The sequence below is a fragment of the Lynx canadensis genome, chromosome A3 (assembly GCF_007474595.2).
Source record: "Lynx canadensis isolate LIC74 chromosome A3, mLynCan4.pri.v2, whole genome shotgun sequence".
NCBI lineage: Eukaryota > Metazoa > Chordata > Mammalia > Carnivora > Felidae > Lynx > Lynx canadensis.
In genome coordinates this window covers 42490505-42507618 of record NC_044305.1, presented here as the reverse complement: position 1 = coordinate 42507618, position 17114 = coordinate 42490505, and the positions used below count along the sequence as shown (strand labels likewise).

Sequence of the window (17114 nt, the reverse complement as noted above, 5' to 3'; positions counted from 1 at the left end):
AACTTCAAAGACTTCCAGTCTAGTCCCAAATAGAATCCTGCTCATTTAAAGATACAAGCCCGCCTCCTCTAGCTTCTCTTCTGCATTTCATCCTCCCCCCTGCCACTGGTGTTCTATCCAAACATAAGAATCTGATCTTGTCGCTTTCCTGCTTAAAATTTTCCAAGACTTCCTCAGCAGGTCATTCTGGCCCTTCCTTCTGCCTCTGGCCTCTCAGCCTACCTTTTCTGCCCTGCCTCCCATATCTTCCATAGTGCCCAATTTCCTTCCAGACTGAACTTCTCATTCTAGAACCTTCCTTAACTCTAACTGCCATAATTATTGACCTGTTAGTTTCTCAGACTGGAATGTTTCTATTACCCTTCCATCCTGAAAACCTCTGACCACTTCCCCAGGGATCATTAGTGGTTTCTTCTTTAATCCCACATTTCATCACTTCTCAAATCATTAATAAGCATCCAGATCACCTGAGGATCTTGTTAAAATGCAAATTCAGGGGTTTAGGGGGTGAGGACTCAGATGCCCCCAGGTGATTCAGATGCTTCTGGTCCTCAACCCATACTTTGAGTAGTGAGGTCTTATGGTTTTTCCCTAATGTTTGTTAATGTCGATCTGTCATTGTTTATATAAATTTGCCACCACCACCAGTTTAGACTGAGTTCTTTGAGGACAGGGACTGTTTAGGATGTACCTTATATGGATTGGCATCATCCCTGATCTCTAATAGGTGTTGAATACACGTTTGTTCAGTATGTGAACCAATATCTAAAAATGTTTTACAATTCATCAGGCAAACTTCTATGTTGGTTCATTATAACCTAAGATGAGCCCCCATTTTTAAGAGTCCCTTAAACTTTAACCTCTGCCTTTACACATAGATTTTCTGGGTCTTTCCATTCTTCCTCATACCACAGAGGAAAACATTTTGACATAAAGCCCCTCCTGAAATACGGATGTATTCCATTGCAAAATTAGAAAACATTTTTCATACTTAATCTGAGCATATACATATAAGCATTTTCATTTAAAAGCAATAATATGGCAGGAAGAATAAAGTATACATTAACGAAGAGCTTAGAGATGTATGTTAATAGACTGGAAAAGGTTTTGTTTATTTTCAGGTGGACACAACCCTGTCCATAAACAGTATAGGAAAACTAGTTTCTACCCTGCGTCCCTACAAATTCACCTGTTCTCTCTCCCCTTGGGCACCCCCAACTGTCCATTCTATAGTCTCTCCTGTAGTTCCCTCCTCTGAAGAAAAGTCACTAATTCTTATCTTTGTTCTTCTCTAGGTAAGATGTTTTTTCCCTCTTCTTTTAGAATTTTTTTTTTTAATCCTCAATTTTCTATAATTTGAAAATGATAGACCTAGGTGTAGTGTTTTGTTCTGTTCTGCGTTTATCCCTCTTGGTGTTCTTTGAGTTTTCTAGGTCTGTGGTTTGGTATCTGACAATAATTTGGTTAAATTCTCAGTAATAGTTTCAAATATTTCTTCTGTTCCTTTCTTCTAGTATTACCATTTCGTGTATGTTACACCTTTTGTAGTTGTCCTACATTGGTTGGGTAGTCTGGGTTTTTTTCAGTCTTCATTGTCTTTGCTTTTTGCTTTTGAGGTTTCTGTTGACATATCCTCTAGTTCAGAGATTCCTTTCTCCTCTGTGCCCGATCTAATAAGCACATCAAAGGCATTCTTCATTTCTGTGAGTCTTGTTTTGTCTTTTAGTATGCTTTCCAATTTTTTCTTGATAACTGGACATGATGCATTGGGTGAAAGGAACAGCAGTAATTAGGCCTTTAGTGATGTGGTGAGGTTGGGGTGAGGGGAAGACCATTCTATAGTCCTGTGATTTGGTCTCATTTTTACTGAATCTGCCTCTCGACTGGGAACTTCACAAGTGTTACTCTGAAACAGGCTGCACCCTGCCCCCCCCCCCCCCCGCCGCCACCGTCCTTCCCTCCCCAACCTCTGCCCTTCAGTGGTTGGAGTAGGCTGGAGGTGAGGGTCTTCTTTCCCCAGATCAGGTAGGTTCTGGTAACTAGTTTCCCCTCAGAGCAGGCCTTGTTAGGACTGAGGCATCTAGTGTATTTCAAAATGGTTCCTTTTCCCCTCCTGCCTTCAGTAGGGGATTTTTCTTTGTCATTTACTGTGGGAACCTGGTAGAGCTTCAGGAGGTGAAACAGATGTTGGAGGGTGGGGGGTCCCCTGTGACTGAGTCTCCCCAGAGTTTCTGTCAGACTTGTCCACATTGAGCCTCCAGCAGTTTGTCAGTTACGGCTCAGGTTTTCTTACCCTGCACTGATTCCCAGGGTGGTTTCTACTTGAGTCTCTGCTTTAGGAAGCCATAACTCCCTGTATTTGCCTGTCTTATCTACAGTTTTGGGCACAGCAGTCTGCCCTGTGTATTCCTCTCTCCTATGGATCCAAGAAGAGTTGTCTGTTCAGCTTTTTATTTATTGTTAGGACAGAGTAGCAACTTCCAAACACTTTACAGGCAGACCAGGGAAACCTGAAGTCTGCCCCTTTCTTTTTAAAGAAGCATCCCAGAAGTACCAGGGTTTCTACTTTTATCTCATTGACCAGAATGTAGTGTATGGCTGCCAGGGGCACTGGGAAATGTGGTCTGTTCTCTGAGCAGCAATGTGTTCAGCTAAGAAATTGGGATTCCTATACCTAGACAGGAGGAGAAAGAGGGTACTAGGAGATAACCAGCAGTAACTACCATGGCTAGATACTATTACTCCATTCTATAGGTGAGGTAAGGTGAAGAAATGTTCCTTACGAATCCAGAGGAATTAGTGATCTGCTCCCAAGCCCATGACCTTTACTGTCAGGCCACGTGACACATCAGTGGTGCTGAACAAAAGACCTGAGCTACCTCTTATTGCTTCCTTAACACTACAGAGGGGGGTTATACAAAATGAAGCAAATGGAAGCTGTAGAAAATACATTCTGGACATTCTTTTATTGTAGCCGGGTCCTCTTGGATCGACTGCCCCAAGGGCCTAGACATCTATTTTAGGAAAGAACTAAATATATTTAAGTATATTCATGGGAACAGCACAGTACTACATGGTAACACTTGATTTCTGTGTTAGTCTTCATGGTAAAGTAAAAGTTATATGCTTTTTTTATAACAACATTTTATAACATTATAAACAATACCGATACGTGTTTTTCAGTTACTGGCATACTACTTGAATGAAACCATGAGAAATTGGAGTGGAAAGTGGCACAACACTCCTGACCAATGGTTATTCCCCCTCTTGGGTCTTCTGTTCCCTTTCAAGTTCTGGTGAAAAGTATAGACCCTTTCTCTAGAAAAATAGATACTTGCTCCTACTCACAAAGGTTGGCTTACATTTTCAGGGAGCTCGTGGACTGTCCTGAAGCCCATCCCTTAAACTACATATTTCAGGAAAGGTTTGGGGGGAAATTCTAAAAAGGAAACCCGAGGTAGGGGTGACTGAACAGTCCTACAGTTCCTCCTCCACTGGGTTGCTATCACCCTGGTTATGAGTGCAGCATGACTCTTTCCAGACCCTTACAATACAGAGCATTTAGAAAAACACAGATGGCCTCCGAAATGCATGTAGGACTGCAGCTTGTTTTGTTTGCTCACTCATTCAGCAGTGTATCTTTGGGATCTATCCTTACTGTCTTCCCATTTTCCAGAAGTAATGGTGCACTCTACAGTTCTGATTGGGTTGCTATACTTCTGAAGAAAGAAAAGCCACAAAGGATTCAGAAAGGGACAAATAAAGGCATCTGGAATCCGGTATTTGATTTAAGGATAGACAAAATGACTTCAAACTCTCCAGAATATAAAGAAGCTCAAGGGTTGAATGTGACCACAAGTTAAAATAAATCATGAAGGGTAGGAATGAAGTAAATAGAAAATCTCAGCAAATGATAAAAATAAGAAGGCATCTCTTAAAAGCTCAAAGTGTGTACTTTCAGAAAAAATAGGCAGTTTTACATGGGTAAGGACAGGAGGCAGGTTGGGAGATGGAGGGAAAGGAAGACCTGACAGGCAGTAACAGACTGGTAGTGGTGAGCTTTCCAGTTGGGACCCATTTTTCCCCCACCCCGTTATTTTCTGCAGACCTCTGCCTCATGACTACCAGAGAGCTAGAAAACCTCATTACCAGTGAAGTGCCCACTGCCAAGGCTGCTGGGTAATGTCAAGGCAGCACTAGAGCACCACAGCGCCCTGTGGGGGTATGGAGATGACACCAACACATGCAAACGGGTTGTCCAAGCTTGGAAATTTCCCTCATCCCCCTTTTACCTCCCCTGCCTCTGGGGACTAAATAGTTCTATCCTGCTAAGGAGAGAGTATACTCAGAAGTCATCTGGAAGGGCGGGGCCTCCTGGTTGAGGTTGGGGGGGCGCCCAGTTTGCAACCTCAGAGGTTCCCCAGCTTGGTGCATCTCTACCCATCTTCCCCCAGACTCTCCAGGAGTGGTACCCGTCCTCAACCCCTGCCCCAGGTATTCTATACAAACCCAGCCAGATGAAAACCCTAAGGACATATGTATGAGTCCACAGGTAAAGTTAATGAGATGGAGGAGGAATCCTAGCATTATGAAAAGGGCAACAAACTGAACAATTTCAAGCAAAAGAAGAAATAGGACAAGAAATTAAAATGAGCATAGTAAGTATTCTCAGATAAGGAAAGATACCGGGAGACCAAAAGCAAGAACAAGCAGTTATGGTAAAAAATGCAGACGTTAGGAATATTCTTGAACTGGAAGATTCAATAGAGGGGCTGGACGATGGACTGGATATATGTAAATAACAAAGATGTGAATCAGAAGATGAGGTCAAGTAATTCACTGTCTCAGAATGCATCAAGAAAGGATAAAGAAGATGCAAAGAACAAGAGAAGAATTTCAGAGACCTGGAAGATAGAGGAAAAGGACGAGTATCTATCTGTATACAGGAATCCCAGAATGGTGAAATCAGCAGACTAGGGAAGAAAATACTTGGAAATACTTTAGTTCTGCTACATTTTAAAAGTTAATTGTTGAATCCATCATTTCCACATGTATGTTTTGAGCCTATGATGTGCCAGCTCTTCAGAGCCATGAATAAGACAGACAAGGCTCCTGTGCAGTCCTGCAGCTTAAATCCTAGTCAGCTCCAGGCAAACAATGAACAACCAATCAAAGAAGTACTTCAGTGACCGTAAAACTGGGTGATGTGACAGAGGGTAACTGGGGGCGGGAAGGGCACGCTTAAATCAATGCTCAGAGAAGTCTCATCCAAAGAAACAGAATTTAAGCTGAGGCTTAAATGCCAAGAAGGACTCAATTGTGTGAAGATAGTGGGGAACATCCCAGGCAGATGGGCTGAGGTCAGCGTGTTCTAAAAACAGAAGGAAGACAGTGTGGCTGGAGCCTGGAGGGCCAGGGTGGGTGGACCCAAATGAGACTGAAAGTGTAACTATAATTACCAGATGATGTAGGACCGTGCAGACGATGGTAAAGAGATCAGGGTGGATTAATGAAAGGACTGAATTATTGCCCCTGTATAAAGCAATGTATTTATATTATTTTCAATTACATTAGGCTGTACCTAAGAAACAGACAAAATTCAACTATCTTTGACCTACAAAAGCAGGAGTTTGTTTTTTTTTTCTTTTTAGTAGGATGCACACCCAATGTGGGGCTTGAACTCATGACCCTGAGATCAAGAGTCACATGCTCTACTAACTGAGCCAGCCAGGTGCCCCCAAAAAGTAGGACATTCTTGTGGTTCAATCTAATATACATCAATTAGTAGGAGTCCAAGCAGCCTGGCATTTTTAAAAGATATTTGCATCATCCTATCTATTATTACCACCTGAATTTCTTGTAGGAAAAAGAGGAGGTAAGTGTTAAAAAAAAAAAAAAGTTTGTGTTTAGGGTCAAAGCAATTGTCTTATTTACATTCGCAACAGGATGCTACTTTGAAATCTTTTCAGTTAGATTTGACATGTTTACTGGGTCCTACTGGGTGCCAGCTGTGGCCATGTTAGCTACCAGGAATACATGGGCCCTGCCACAAGGAGATCATGAGTGAAAACAGATTGATGCCAAGATAAACTTGGCCCAGGTTCCAGTGGGAATTCTCAGGATCCTACTGATGGGGCAGATCAAACCAGGGAGGTGTGACCAAATCTTAAGGAGTGGGGCATCCGGAGAGGAAGGAAGTGAGCATTTGTTACCAACATGACTTCTCACTTAGGTTGGTGAATACAAATATGGAAGAGATGGCTAGGGGGCTGACTCAGAGGCTGATGATTGGGGGAAGAAAACACCTAATGTTCTTACCCAAAAATTAGACTCCATGGACCAAGGTACCTAGAAAGATACAGATGTAGGGATTTTTGTTTGCTGCTTTTGTTTCTTGCTTTGGAAGAGGGGATGGTTATAATTTATACCCAGTTTTCCCTTCTGGGGGTGTGAGGCAGAATGTGAAATGGTGCTTCAGCCAAAGAACCCCAGCTCTGCCCAGTGAGGGAATTTGGAGCATATTCAAGGACAGCTCTGCTAGAAACAGCTGAGGGACAATGGCCATGATGCGAAATTGGAGTGCCTTTTCGTATAACTTTTGCCTTTATCACTACAACTCTGGTATTTCTATCACCAGGCTCCCGAGAAGGTGTTTTATACCATTGGCACAAGTTCTGGTCTTGACTGGCTGTGTGACCTCTTAGGAGGTACACTTCTCTGGACCTCCTTATCCTCGCTTGCAAACTGAAGGTGTTAGGTTAACCCCTTTGGTTCTAAAGTGTAATGCCTGCACAATACAGAAAATTTCTTGAGTATCTAGGGCCATATTAGCAATTTGTGGAGTATCCTAGTAATACTAAAGCAGACCTCTGAATTTTGATTTATAAACTCTAGGCCTTGTGCTCTTGATACAAGGCCTGTTTTTACAGCAAAATCACTAAGTTGCTATAACTGTCCAGGTTGTGGACTCCTAGCGGGTCCCCATCTGGGGAAAAGAAGCTGATTGGCACAAAAGGGGCAAGCAGCACTAATGAAACACACTCTTATACATAACTAAGAGCCACACATCACATCTTACAGTATTTTTCCCCCCTTCGGTCGGTGTAAATTCAGGCCCCCTTGCAAGATGTTCCACATTAGAGGTGGAAGGAATCACTTGCTCATTTGTATTTTCGCTCTGATGGAAAACCTTTCCTCCCACCCCTTGAGCCAGTGAGTCACTTCCGCCCTTGAAACCTCTACAGCTTCCTTTCCTTTCTGGCCCTGGCCTGGCCATTTGGAGAGGGGCCGGGCTGTCGGGCCAGAAGGTGTTCAGGCAGGAGGCAGCACACCTTGAATGGCTTTGAAATCTCAGGAGGATCCTCCCCATAGGAGAAAATATCTGTGTGGTCTGACAAATGCTGGTGTTGGATTCCAGATTCTGTGTTTTCCCTTTTATCTTAAAAACTCTAGGAAAGAAACTCCCATAGAAGGTAGTGCCTACCACAGGTTTATTTTATGACTCATGGAAATTTCTTAAATGATAAATATTGGCTCAGCTATAGCCTGACATAAGAAACACTCAACTAGACCAGAGTCTATGGTTACAAGAAACAAGAAGAACGTGTTCAACAAATAAACTGTGACTCTGTGTCCAAGCTTTCAGAGGAAAAAAAAGCAGAAAGTATTGCCTGGATTCCATGAGGTGGCTTGGCAAGCCACAATTTCATTTGTTTTTCTGGAGGACAAACTTTCCCAAGATGGTTGCAGTATCATCCTGGCCAGGAAACCATTTCATATGCCTTTGGTTTTCTACTTTTTTTAGTCCAGCCTCCTTTTGGCTAATATAATGAAAATGCTTCACCAACCATAAAAATTAATGAGGGTGAAGGAGGAAATATTTTCCCCTCAGGAAAAAAAAAAAAAAAGGAAAATAAATATTTTCTTTCCTGAGTAAAACTCCCTCTATCTCTGTGCATACACAAAGCTAGTCATTCTGCATAGATGTTAACAACCCAGACTATCAACTTGTTTCAAAGAAAATTCAGAAATTATGAGCCTTGGGGTGCCTGGGTGGCTCAGTCAGTTGAGCGTCCGACTTGGGCTCAGGTCATGATCTCACGGTTCTTGGGTTCGAGCCCTGCGTCGGGCTCTGTGCTGACAGCTCAGAGCCTGGAGCCTGCTTCGAATTCTGTGTCTCCCTCTCTGTTTGTTCCTCCCCTACTCACATGTGTCTCTCTTTCTCTCGAAAATAAATAAAAGATTTAAAAAATTAATTAAATAAATAAATAATGAGCCTTAAATATGGCTCCTCCTGAGTAGGTTTTATTTCTCACAAAACGAAGTCAGCATTACCTTCCCATCAGCTGGTTTTATCTTCTAAAGAAAATGTGAATAGTAATATCCATACCCAGTGAAAAGGCTAGCATCACAACTTATCAAACCTAGTACTGAGTAGCTTGAATCTACCTTTTGCGAGCAGGTTTATCCTGTATAACTGTTGTAGGTTTGTTAACAGAGCAGCATTACTTGTAATGTTCTTTTTTTTTTAATTTTTCAAATTTTTTTAACATTTATTTATTATTGAGAGACAGACAGAGCATGAGCATGGGAGGGGCAGAGACAGGAGGAGACACAGAATCTGAAGCAGGCTCCAAGCTCTGAGCTGTCAGCACAGAGTCCAACACGGGGCTCAAACTCACAAACTGCAAGATCATGACCTGAGCCGAAGTCGGACACTTAACCAACTGAGCCACCCAGGTGCCCCATTTTTCTTTTTAAGTTTATTTATTTATTTGAGAGAACAGGGAAAAGAAGCAGAGGAAGGAGGAGAGAGAAAATCTTAAGCAGGCTCCGTGCCCAGCTCAGAGCCCCACTTGGGGCCCCATCTCACAACCATGAGAACATGACCTGAACTGAAACCAAAGTCAGATGCTTAACCAAAAAACCAAGCCACCCAGGCACCCCTACTTGTAATGTTCTTTAGAATCGGCTATCCCAACACACACACACACACACACACACACACACACACAAACACACACACTTTATAGAAGACGAGTCACGATAAATACACGGTGAGGAGGATTAATAAATAAAGTGAGAAAAGACTTAGGCCATAATTCCATGCTTCAAATAGAGCAGCCAAAGAGATTGGGTCCCAAGCCAGGGCCCTGGGAGGAGGAAGAACCAAATATGAAAAGGTGTTTTTAGTAAATCTGCCAGGCCATGCTGATAACTCTCCTAAAACCAGTCACAGGCATTCATACCTCCCTTGGGGAAGAGGAGACCATATTGGGATAGCCGTGGACACCCAGAGCCAAGACTCTAGAGCACATTGCAGAGGACATTGGACGGCAGAGAAACCGCTGAAGGCCATTCCATAGGCTCTTGTAGAAACCACCATGGGGTAGGAGAGTAACAAGGTGGCCGGCGTGATCTGGAAACCGAGTGCAATGGGAAGGGGTATGCAACAAGACACTGCATCCGACTGCCCTTTGCCCCAGCCGCTGAGAAACTTATCTCAAGTTTCTCCAGAGAGAGAAACTGCGAGAGCCAGATTAATCAGGGAGATGCACCATGGGGCCTGGTGTCGATACTGAGGAAACAGGACTTCCCCTCTGGAAAGCCATGGCCCTATGTATTTTTCCTCCCTTTGCTTCTCTGCTCATCTTATATTAATAAGCCTTGCAACCTGATGGGAAGGGAGCTTTCCCCACTGGAGAGGCCGTGGCAGGAGTGTCTCTGCAGGTAGTCAAGGTGATGCTGGCAACCACAGAGGCAGCAGTTGTGGGGAGGGCTCGGCAAGATCACCTTGCTTGCTGCGCCGAGAGAGAGGGAGCCCCCTGGGCCCTGAGCCAGGACAGAGATGGGCCCTGGGTCATTCTGGTGGTTGAGCCAAAGAGCAGTAGAAATAATTACAGAATGGAAATTGCTTTGTTGCATTTTTTTCCTAGTTATTAAAAAAAATGCAAGTTTGTTAGGAAAAGAAAAAACAACCCTGAAAAGAGAAAGAAAATAAGGGTTCCAAGGTCATCGTTCCAACACCTTTTTGTCCAATAATTAAAAAGAATTAAAAAGGCGCCTGGGTGGCTCAGTTGGTTAAGTGTCCTACTTCGACTCAGGTCATGATCTCACGGTTTGTGGGTTTGAGCTTCACGTCGGGCTCTGTGCCGACAGCTCAGAGCCTGGAGTCTGCTTCAGATTCTGTGTCTCTCTCTCTCTCTCTCTCTCTCTCTCTCTCTCTCTGCCGCTCCCCTGCTCACACTCTGTCTCTCAAAAATAAACATTAAAAAAACTTCTAGGGGCGCCTGGGTGGCGCAGTCGGTTAAGCGTCCGACTTCAGCCAGGTCACGATCTCGCGGTCCGTGAGTTCGAGCCCCGCGTCGGGCTCTGTGCTGACGGCTCAGAGCCTGGAGCCTGTTTCCGATTCTGTGTCTCCCTCTCTCTCTGCCCCTCCCCCGTTCATGCTCTGTCTCTCTCTGTCCCAAAAATAAATAAACGTTGAAAAACTTCTAAAAAAAGAATTAAAAATTTTAATTATACAAATTGTCTAAGAATACCTTCTCCTTATTTTTTTTTAAAAAAAGAAAAAGGCCACATAGAAAACTTCACCTTCACTGCCCTGCATTTCTTGGCCCCTCACCAAAATTAAGCCCTGCCGTTGGTGTGGAATGTGTCCTCCAGAGTTTGTGTTGTACATCCATACTCCATACCACACATTTGCACATATGCACATACACCATTGATGGACAAACACAGACATAGTTTTCGTATTCCTGTGATTTAAAAAAAAAAAATGTTAATAGTACTCTTCATCATCAGCTTGCTTCCCTATGCTTGGAAGGCAACCAAATGGCTTGCTTTATCACTTCTCTCAGGTCTGTGCTCAGATGTCACCTCCTCAGTGAGGCTTTCCCTGATTACCCTGCCTAAAATTACCACACACATCTAACCTTCCAGTTCCTTTCTCTGCTTTATGTTTCTCCATAACATTCATCATCAAACCTCCCACATTTTTCACTTGTTTTTCTTATCTACTTTCTATTCCTCCTCCCCCCATTTAAATATAAGGTCCACGAGAACAGGATTTTAAACCATTTTTTTTCACTTCTGTATCCCTAGTGCCTAGAAGAGTGTTAACACATAGTGAGTTGTGAATAAATATTTGTTGAATAAGTAAATGAGTTAAGTTCCAAAGAGTTGGTGGGAAGACATGGCAGGTGTAGACACCATGCCTACAGGGCAGCGGCCATCTTGTGAGCACAGACACCAAGCCACACACTGAGGACAGCAGAGTGAAGAGTGGTCCAACATACCAGCCCTGAACTGCCTACCTCTAGACTCTGTGCCTGAAGACAAAAAGCAGATCTTATTTGGTTAAACTATTGTTGGCTACCTGCTGTGTGCACCTGCATGCAATCCTAGCTGATACCTACTCAGAAAAATTGAGATGTTTTCTGACGGTAGAAAGAGAAGAGGGCTGGAGACAGAACCCGCAGGAACTCCAGTAGTTCAAAGATGTGAAGCTCAAGAGGATCCCTTCAAGAGGCTAAGAAACTGAAAACCCAGAAGCAAGTGCAATAACGGGCGTAAGAAAGGGAGCTTCAAGGGGCGCCTGGGTGGCTCAGTCGGTTGAGCGTCTGACTTCAGCTCAGGTCATGGTCTCATGGCTCATGAGTTTGAGCCCCGCGTCGGGCTCTGTGCTGACAGCTCAGAGCCTGGAGCCTGCTTCCGATTCTGTGTCTTCCTCTCTCTCTAACCCACTCGCGTTCTGTCTCTCTCAAAAATAAATAAACATTAAAAAAAAAAAAAGAAAGAAAGAAAGGGTGCTTCAAGAAGGGGAATGTAGTCAGCAGACTCAAATATTGATGAGCAGTCCTGGAGGGGAAATGGCATGTTGGACTGTGAACTTGGGGGCGGACGTTGAGAGAGTGTCTTTCTGAGGACTCCTATTTTCCCCATGAAGTAGCAGACATAACCATGTGTGGTGGCTAATTTTATGTGTCAAGTTGATTAGGCTTTGGTGCTTGATGGCTTGGTCAAATTCTAGTGAAGACATTGATGTGAAGATATTTTGTAGATGTGATCAACATAATCAGTAGACATGGACTGATCCGCATCCACTCGACTGAAGTCCTGAACAGCAAAATCTGAGATTTTCTGGAGAAGGAATTAGCTCAAGGATATAACGATAGAAATCTTCCCTGGGGGTGCTTAGGTTTCTCAGTCGGTCCAGACATCTACATCTCAGCTCAGATCTTGATCTCAGGGTCATGAATTCAAGCCCCACATTGGAGCTTGGAGCCCAGCATGGAGCCTACTTAGATAGATAGATAGATAGATAGATAGATAGATAAAACAAAATAAGCTTTCCTGAATTTCCAGCCTGCTGACCTGCCCTACAGATTTCAAACTCAAGACTGCAATCTCACCTCTTCCTGGAATTGCCAGCCTGCCCTACAGATTTCAGACTTTCCAGCCCCAACAATTGCATAAGCCAACTCCTTGAAATAACCACCTCCCATATATATATGTGTATGTATGTGTATATATATATATATATATATATATATATATATATATGTATTCTGATGTGTATTTTGATGAATAGTGAAATTGAACATCTTTTCATGTATTTGGCCATGTGCCTTCTGTAAACTTGAACATTTCATATCAAACTCTAAAGTAATTCTTTGCTTCAGAACCATGAGCTACTTATATATGGTTCTTTTTCCTTTCATTTGAAAATGTCACAAATGGCTGATTTCTGAAACAGGTAAACTTCTCAGCTGATCTTGTCCTTCACTTTTCTGCTGGCTTTTTGTCTTTTTGTTCTTGATTTGTAATTTTCATTACCTAGTACTTTGTCTTTTGTGTAATACGCAAACCATCCCCCTGTGTTTATTTTAGCTTTTAACATTGTTTAGGGTTTGTTGTTCTTTATTGTGTTTTTTTTTTTTTGTAACACAAAACAGTTTACGTTTTTTTTTTTACATTTTTTTATGTTTATTTATTTATTTATTTTTAATATATGAAATTTATTGTCAAATTGGTTTCCATACAACACCCAGTGCTCATCCCAAAAGGTGCCCTCCTCAATACCCATCACCCACCCTCTCCTCCCTCCCACCCCCCATCAACCCTCAGTTTGTTCTCAGTTTTTAACAGTCTCTTATGCTTTGGCTCTCTCCCACTCTAACCTCTTTTTTTTTTTTCTTCCCCTCCCCCATGGGTTCCTGTTAAGTTTCTCAGGATCCACATAAGAGTGAAACCATATGGTATCTGTCTTTCTCTGTATGGCTTATTTCACTTAGCATCACACTCTCCAGTTCCATCCACGTTGCTACAAAAGGCCATATTTCATTTTTTCTCATTGCCACGTAGTATTCCATTGTGTATATAAACCACAATTTCTTTATCCATTCATCAGTTGATGGACATTTAGGCTCTTTCCATAATTTGGCTACTGTTGAGAGTGCTGCTATGAACATTGGGGTACAAGTGCCCCTATGCATCAGTACTCCTGTATCCCTTGGATAAATTCCTAGCAGTGCTATTGCTGGGTCATAGGGTAGGTCTATTTTTAATTTTCTGAGGAACCTCCACACTGCTTTCCAGAGCGGCTGCACCAATTTGCATTCCCACCAACAGTGCAAGAGGGTTCCCGTTTCTCCACATCCTCTCCAGCATCTATAGTCTCCTGATTTGTTCATTTTGGCCACTCTGACTGGCGTGAGGTGATACCTGAGTGTGCTTTTGATTTGTATTTCCCTGATAAGGAGCGACGCTGAACATCTTTTCATGTGCCTGTCGGCCATCCGGATGTCTTCTTTAGAGAAGTGTCTATTCATGTTTTCTGCCCATTTCTTCACTGGGTTATTTGTTTTTCGGGTGTGGAGTTTGGTGAGCTCTTTATAGATTTTGGATACTAGCCCTTTGTCCGATATGTCATTTGCAAATATCTTTTCCCATTCCGTTGGTTGCCTTTTAGTTTTGTTGGTTGTTTCCTTTGCTGTGCAGAAGCTTTTTATCTTCATAAGGTCCCAGTAATTCACTTTTGCTTTTAATTCCCTTGCCTTTGGGGATGTGTTGAGTAAGAGATTGCTACGGCTGAGGTCAGAGAGGTCTTTTCCTGCTTTCTCCTCTAAGGTTTTGATGGTTTCCTGTCTCACATTCAGGTACTTTATCCATTTTGAGTTTATTTTTGTGAATGGTGTGAGAAAGTGGTCTAGTTTCAACCTTCTGCATGTTGCTGTCCAGTTCTCCCAGCACCATTTGTTAAAGAGGCTGTCTTTTTTCCATTGGATGTTCTTTCCTGCTTTGTCAAAGATGAGTTGGCCATACGTTTTAGATAGGCAAATCTTCCAATCTTTTCCTCTGAGGCAGTCATTTGTCTTTAGAAACGTTGGCCTCGGGGCGCCTGGATGGCTCAGTCGGTTAAGCGTCCGACTTCGGCTCAGGTCATGATCTCACGGTCTGTGAGTTCGAGCCCCATGTCGGGCTCTGTCCTCATAACTCAGAGCCCAGAGCCTGTTTCAGATTCTGTGTCTCCCTCTCCCTGACCCTCCCCCCTTCAAACTCTGTCTTTCTCTGTCTCACAAACAAATAAACATTAAAAAAATCTTAAAAAAAAAAAAAAGAAACATTGGCCTCATATACAGGCTTTCTGCTTTCACATGAAGAAGACACAATCAGATTATCCAACAGATACATTGTGCAGTTTAGGAATGGAGTTTATGGTGTTCATTACCGTTTTAGTGTTTTGAACCTCTGGATGCATGGGAAAGTCTTAATATATTATTTTTCCTAAAAACGCAAATGGTTTCGTTTACTGAAAAAGCCAGTTATTGGAACTGCTAAGAGTTTGGTGACTTTTGAAAAAAGAGGGATGTTTTCCTTTTCCATGAAGGCTTGGGTCTTCCACAGAACTGTGAAAAACACTGGATACCTTCCTAGCTTCGGGTGATGGATATTGAGGAAGAGTAAGCCTTTCAGAGCAGAATTAGGGTTGAAACTCCATCTATTATTCTCAACATTGTGTTGATTTAATGGGCACTTACATACAAATGTTTTTAAGTTACATGATTTATTTCTTAATACCTCCATTAAAACCAGCATAGAATGAACACAGTTTTTTGTTTTGCTCTGTTGTATTATTGTCACTTAAGGGTTGACCCATTAAAACAAATATATAAACTTCAGAGGTGTCTCGGTGGCTCAGTCAGTTGAGCGTCAGATTTTAACTCAGGTCATGATCTCGCCGTTCGTGAGTTCGAGCCCCATGTCAGGCTCTGTGCTTAACAGCTCAGAGCCTGGAGCCTGCTTTGGATTCTGTGTCTCCCTCTCTCTCTGCCCCTCCCCTGATCATGCTCTGTCTCACTCTCTCCCCCCCCCCCAAAATAAATAAAGATTAAAAAAAAAACAAAACATCCCAACTCTTGATTTCAGCTCAGGTCATGATCCTAAGCTCATGAGATCAAGCCCTGCGTTGGGCTCTGTGCTGACAGCATAGAGCTTGCTTGGGATTCTCTCTCTCTTTGCCCCTTCTCTTGCTCATTCTTTCTCTCTCTCAAAAGAAATAAACATTAAAAAATAAATAAAGGAACTCCAGCTCATTTAATGATCTGAAAACAGTGATGCAGGGCTCTAGTAGCTGCTGCCAGTTCCCCTCCCGTGTCCCCTTCCACTCTCTCATGCTGAAGGCTGCAAACTCTGAACTTCCTGCCATTTTCTGTCCCATGTCCTAGACGGTGAATGCCCTTGGGAGCAGTTCCCAACCAAAGATGGACAGGGAGCTGTGGATAAGTACCCAGCTTCCTCCCTGCTTGGGTGGGATAGTTCTGTGGGGTGTCCTGTTCTGTCTCCTAGAGGTCCCAGATACAGGGAGCTCCTGCTGCCCACAGAGGTAGTGGTGATGACACCCCCGTGACTGGCCACCTTCCCTTCCTGCCTTACGTCCCCCATTCATCCACTGCTGTGACATGATCATCTCCCAAATACACCACTTGTGCTCAGAGGCTGTTTCTGGGGGATTCCAAACTAAGACAAATGCTTAAAGTCCATCAGCCTATATGCAAAAAAAAAAAAAATAATAATCGCTAATGTCTATTAAGCACTTACTATGTGCCACACATCATTCTGAACACATTATGTAGCCCTCACAACATCTTTTGGGAATTACTATCACCCCCAGTTTCTAGATGGGGCGTGTGAGGCTTAGAGAGGTTAAGTCTCTTTTCTGAGGCCATGTAGCTAATGGGTCACAAAGAATTATTAAAGCTTATTATTTATTTTTGAAAGAGAGAGAGAGCGCAAGTAAGGGAGAGGCAGAGAGAGAGAATCCCAAGCAGGCTCTGCACTCTTAGTGCAGAGCGCGACATGGGGCTCAAACTTAAGAAACCCTGAGATCACGACCTGAGCCAAAATCAGGAGTCAGACGCTTAACCAACTAAACCACTCAGGCACGCCATGGGTTGCAGAGAATTTAAACCTAGACCATTGAACTCAAGTGCCCATGATTTTAGTCCATACATCCTATGGCACAGTGTATCAGTTTACTTCAAATAACTTCACTGGTACATTATTTAATAGGCCTTGGGAGGGCATTTTGCTGATAGTTGAGCTGACTGATTTTTTTTGCAGTCCCCAGCAATCATAATGTTGCCTAACTTGGATCATCTGCACTCATCCAACTGAAGTCCGAGTCACTGCAAGAAGCTTCTGTTTTCTTCCAACCACGTCAAGAAGTTTTCTCCGGGCTCTTCTAACATGTGAGTCTGTTTTTGCTGCTAACTGCAGTTCCTGCTGTTTTTGTCAAACCTAGCTGCCCGGCTTACAATTTGTTGTATGATAAAGGTCACCATTTAATGCCCTAATAATCAGCTGAGCGGATCCAGGATTTTAGCTGGATGTGATGTTGTGCAAGGCACGTTCATTATTGGTTTGAAAGGCAGCATTTCACGGGCTCTGGATGACCGTTATTTGAACTGAAATATTCTTCCAGCCGCTGACCTTATCAAGTTTTTTTCTTTGTTACACGGCAAAATATTATGCTCTCCTTCTGGTCTCACTGTCGGTCTTCAGAAAGAGTAAAACAAAGGTTTTGTGGTTCCTAGAAAATGTTATAAAATTGT

The 17114-nt window shown here is 43.0% G+C and overlaps 1 protein-coding gene across 5 annotated transcripts in view; it reads left to right on the top strand.

Annotated features, from left to right (window-relative positions):
• The window catches only part of BFSP1 (beaded filament structural protein 1), a 71753-nt gene that overhangs the window by 1667 nt on the left and 52972 nt on the right, over positions 1-17114 (top strand). For all 5 annotated transcript variants that reach the window (XM_030310135.2, XM_030310132.2, XM_030310136.2 and 2 more), the window contains exon 4: positions 16624-16751. In XM_030310135.2, the coding sequence (XP_030165995.1) occupies positions 16750-16751 (2 nt within the window). In that variant the 5' untranslated portion in view covers positions 16624-16749. The remainder of the gene's footprint in view (positions 1-16623; positions 16752-17114) is intronic.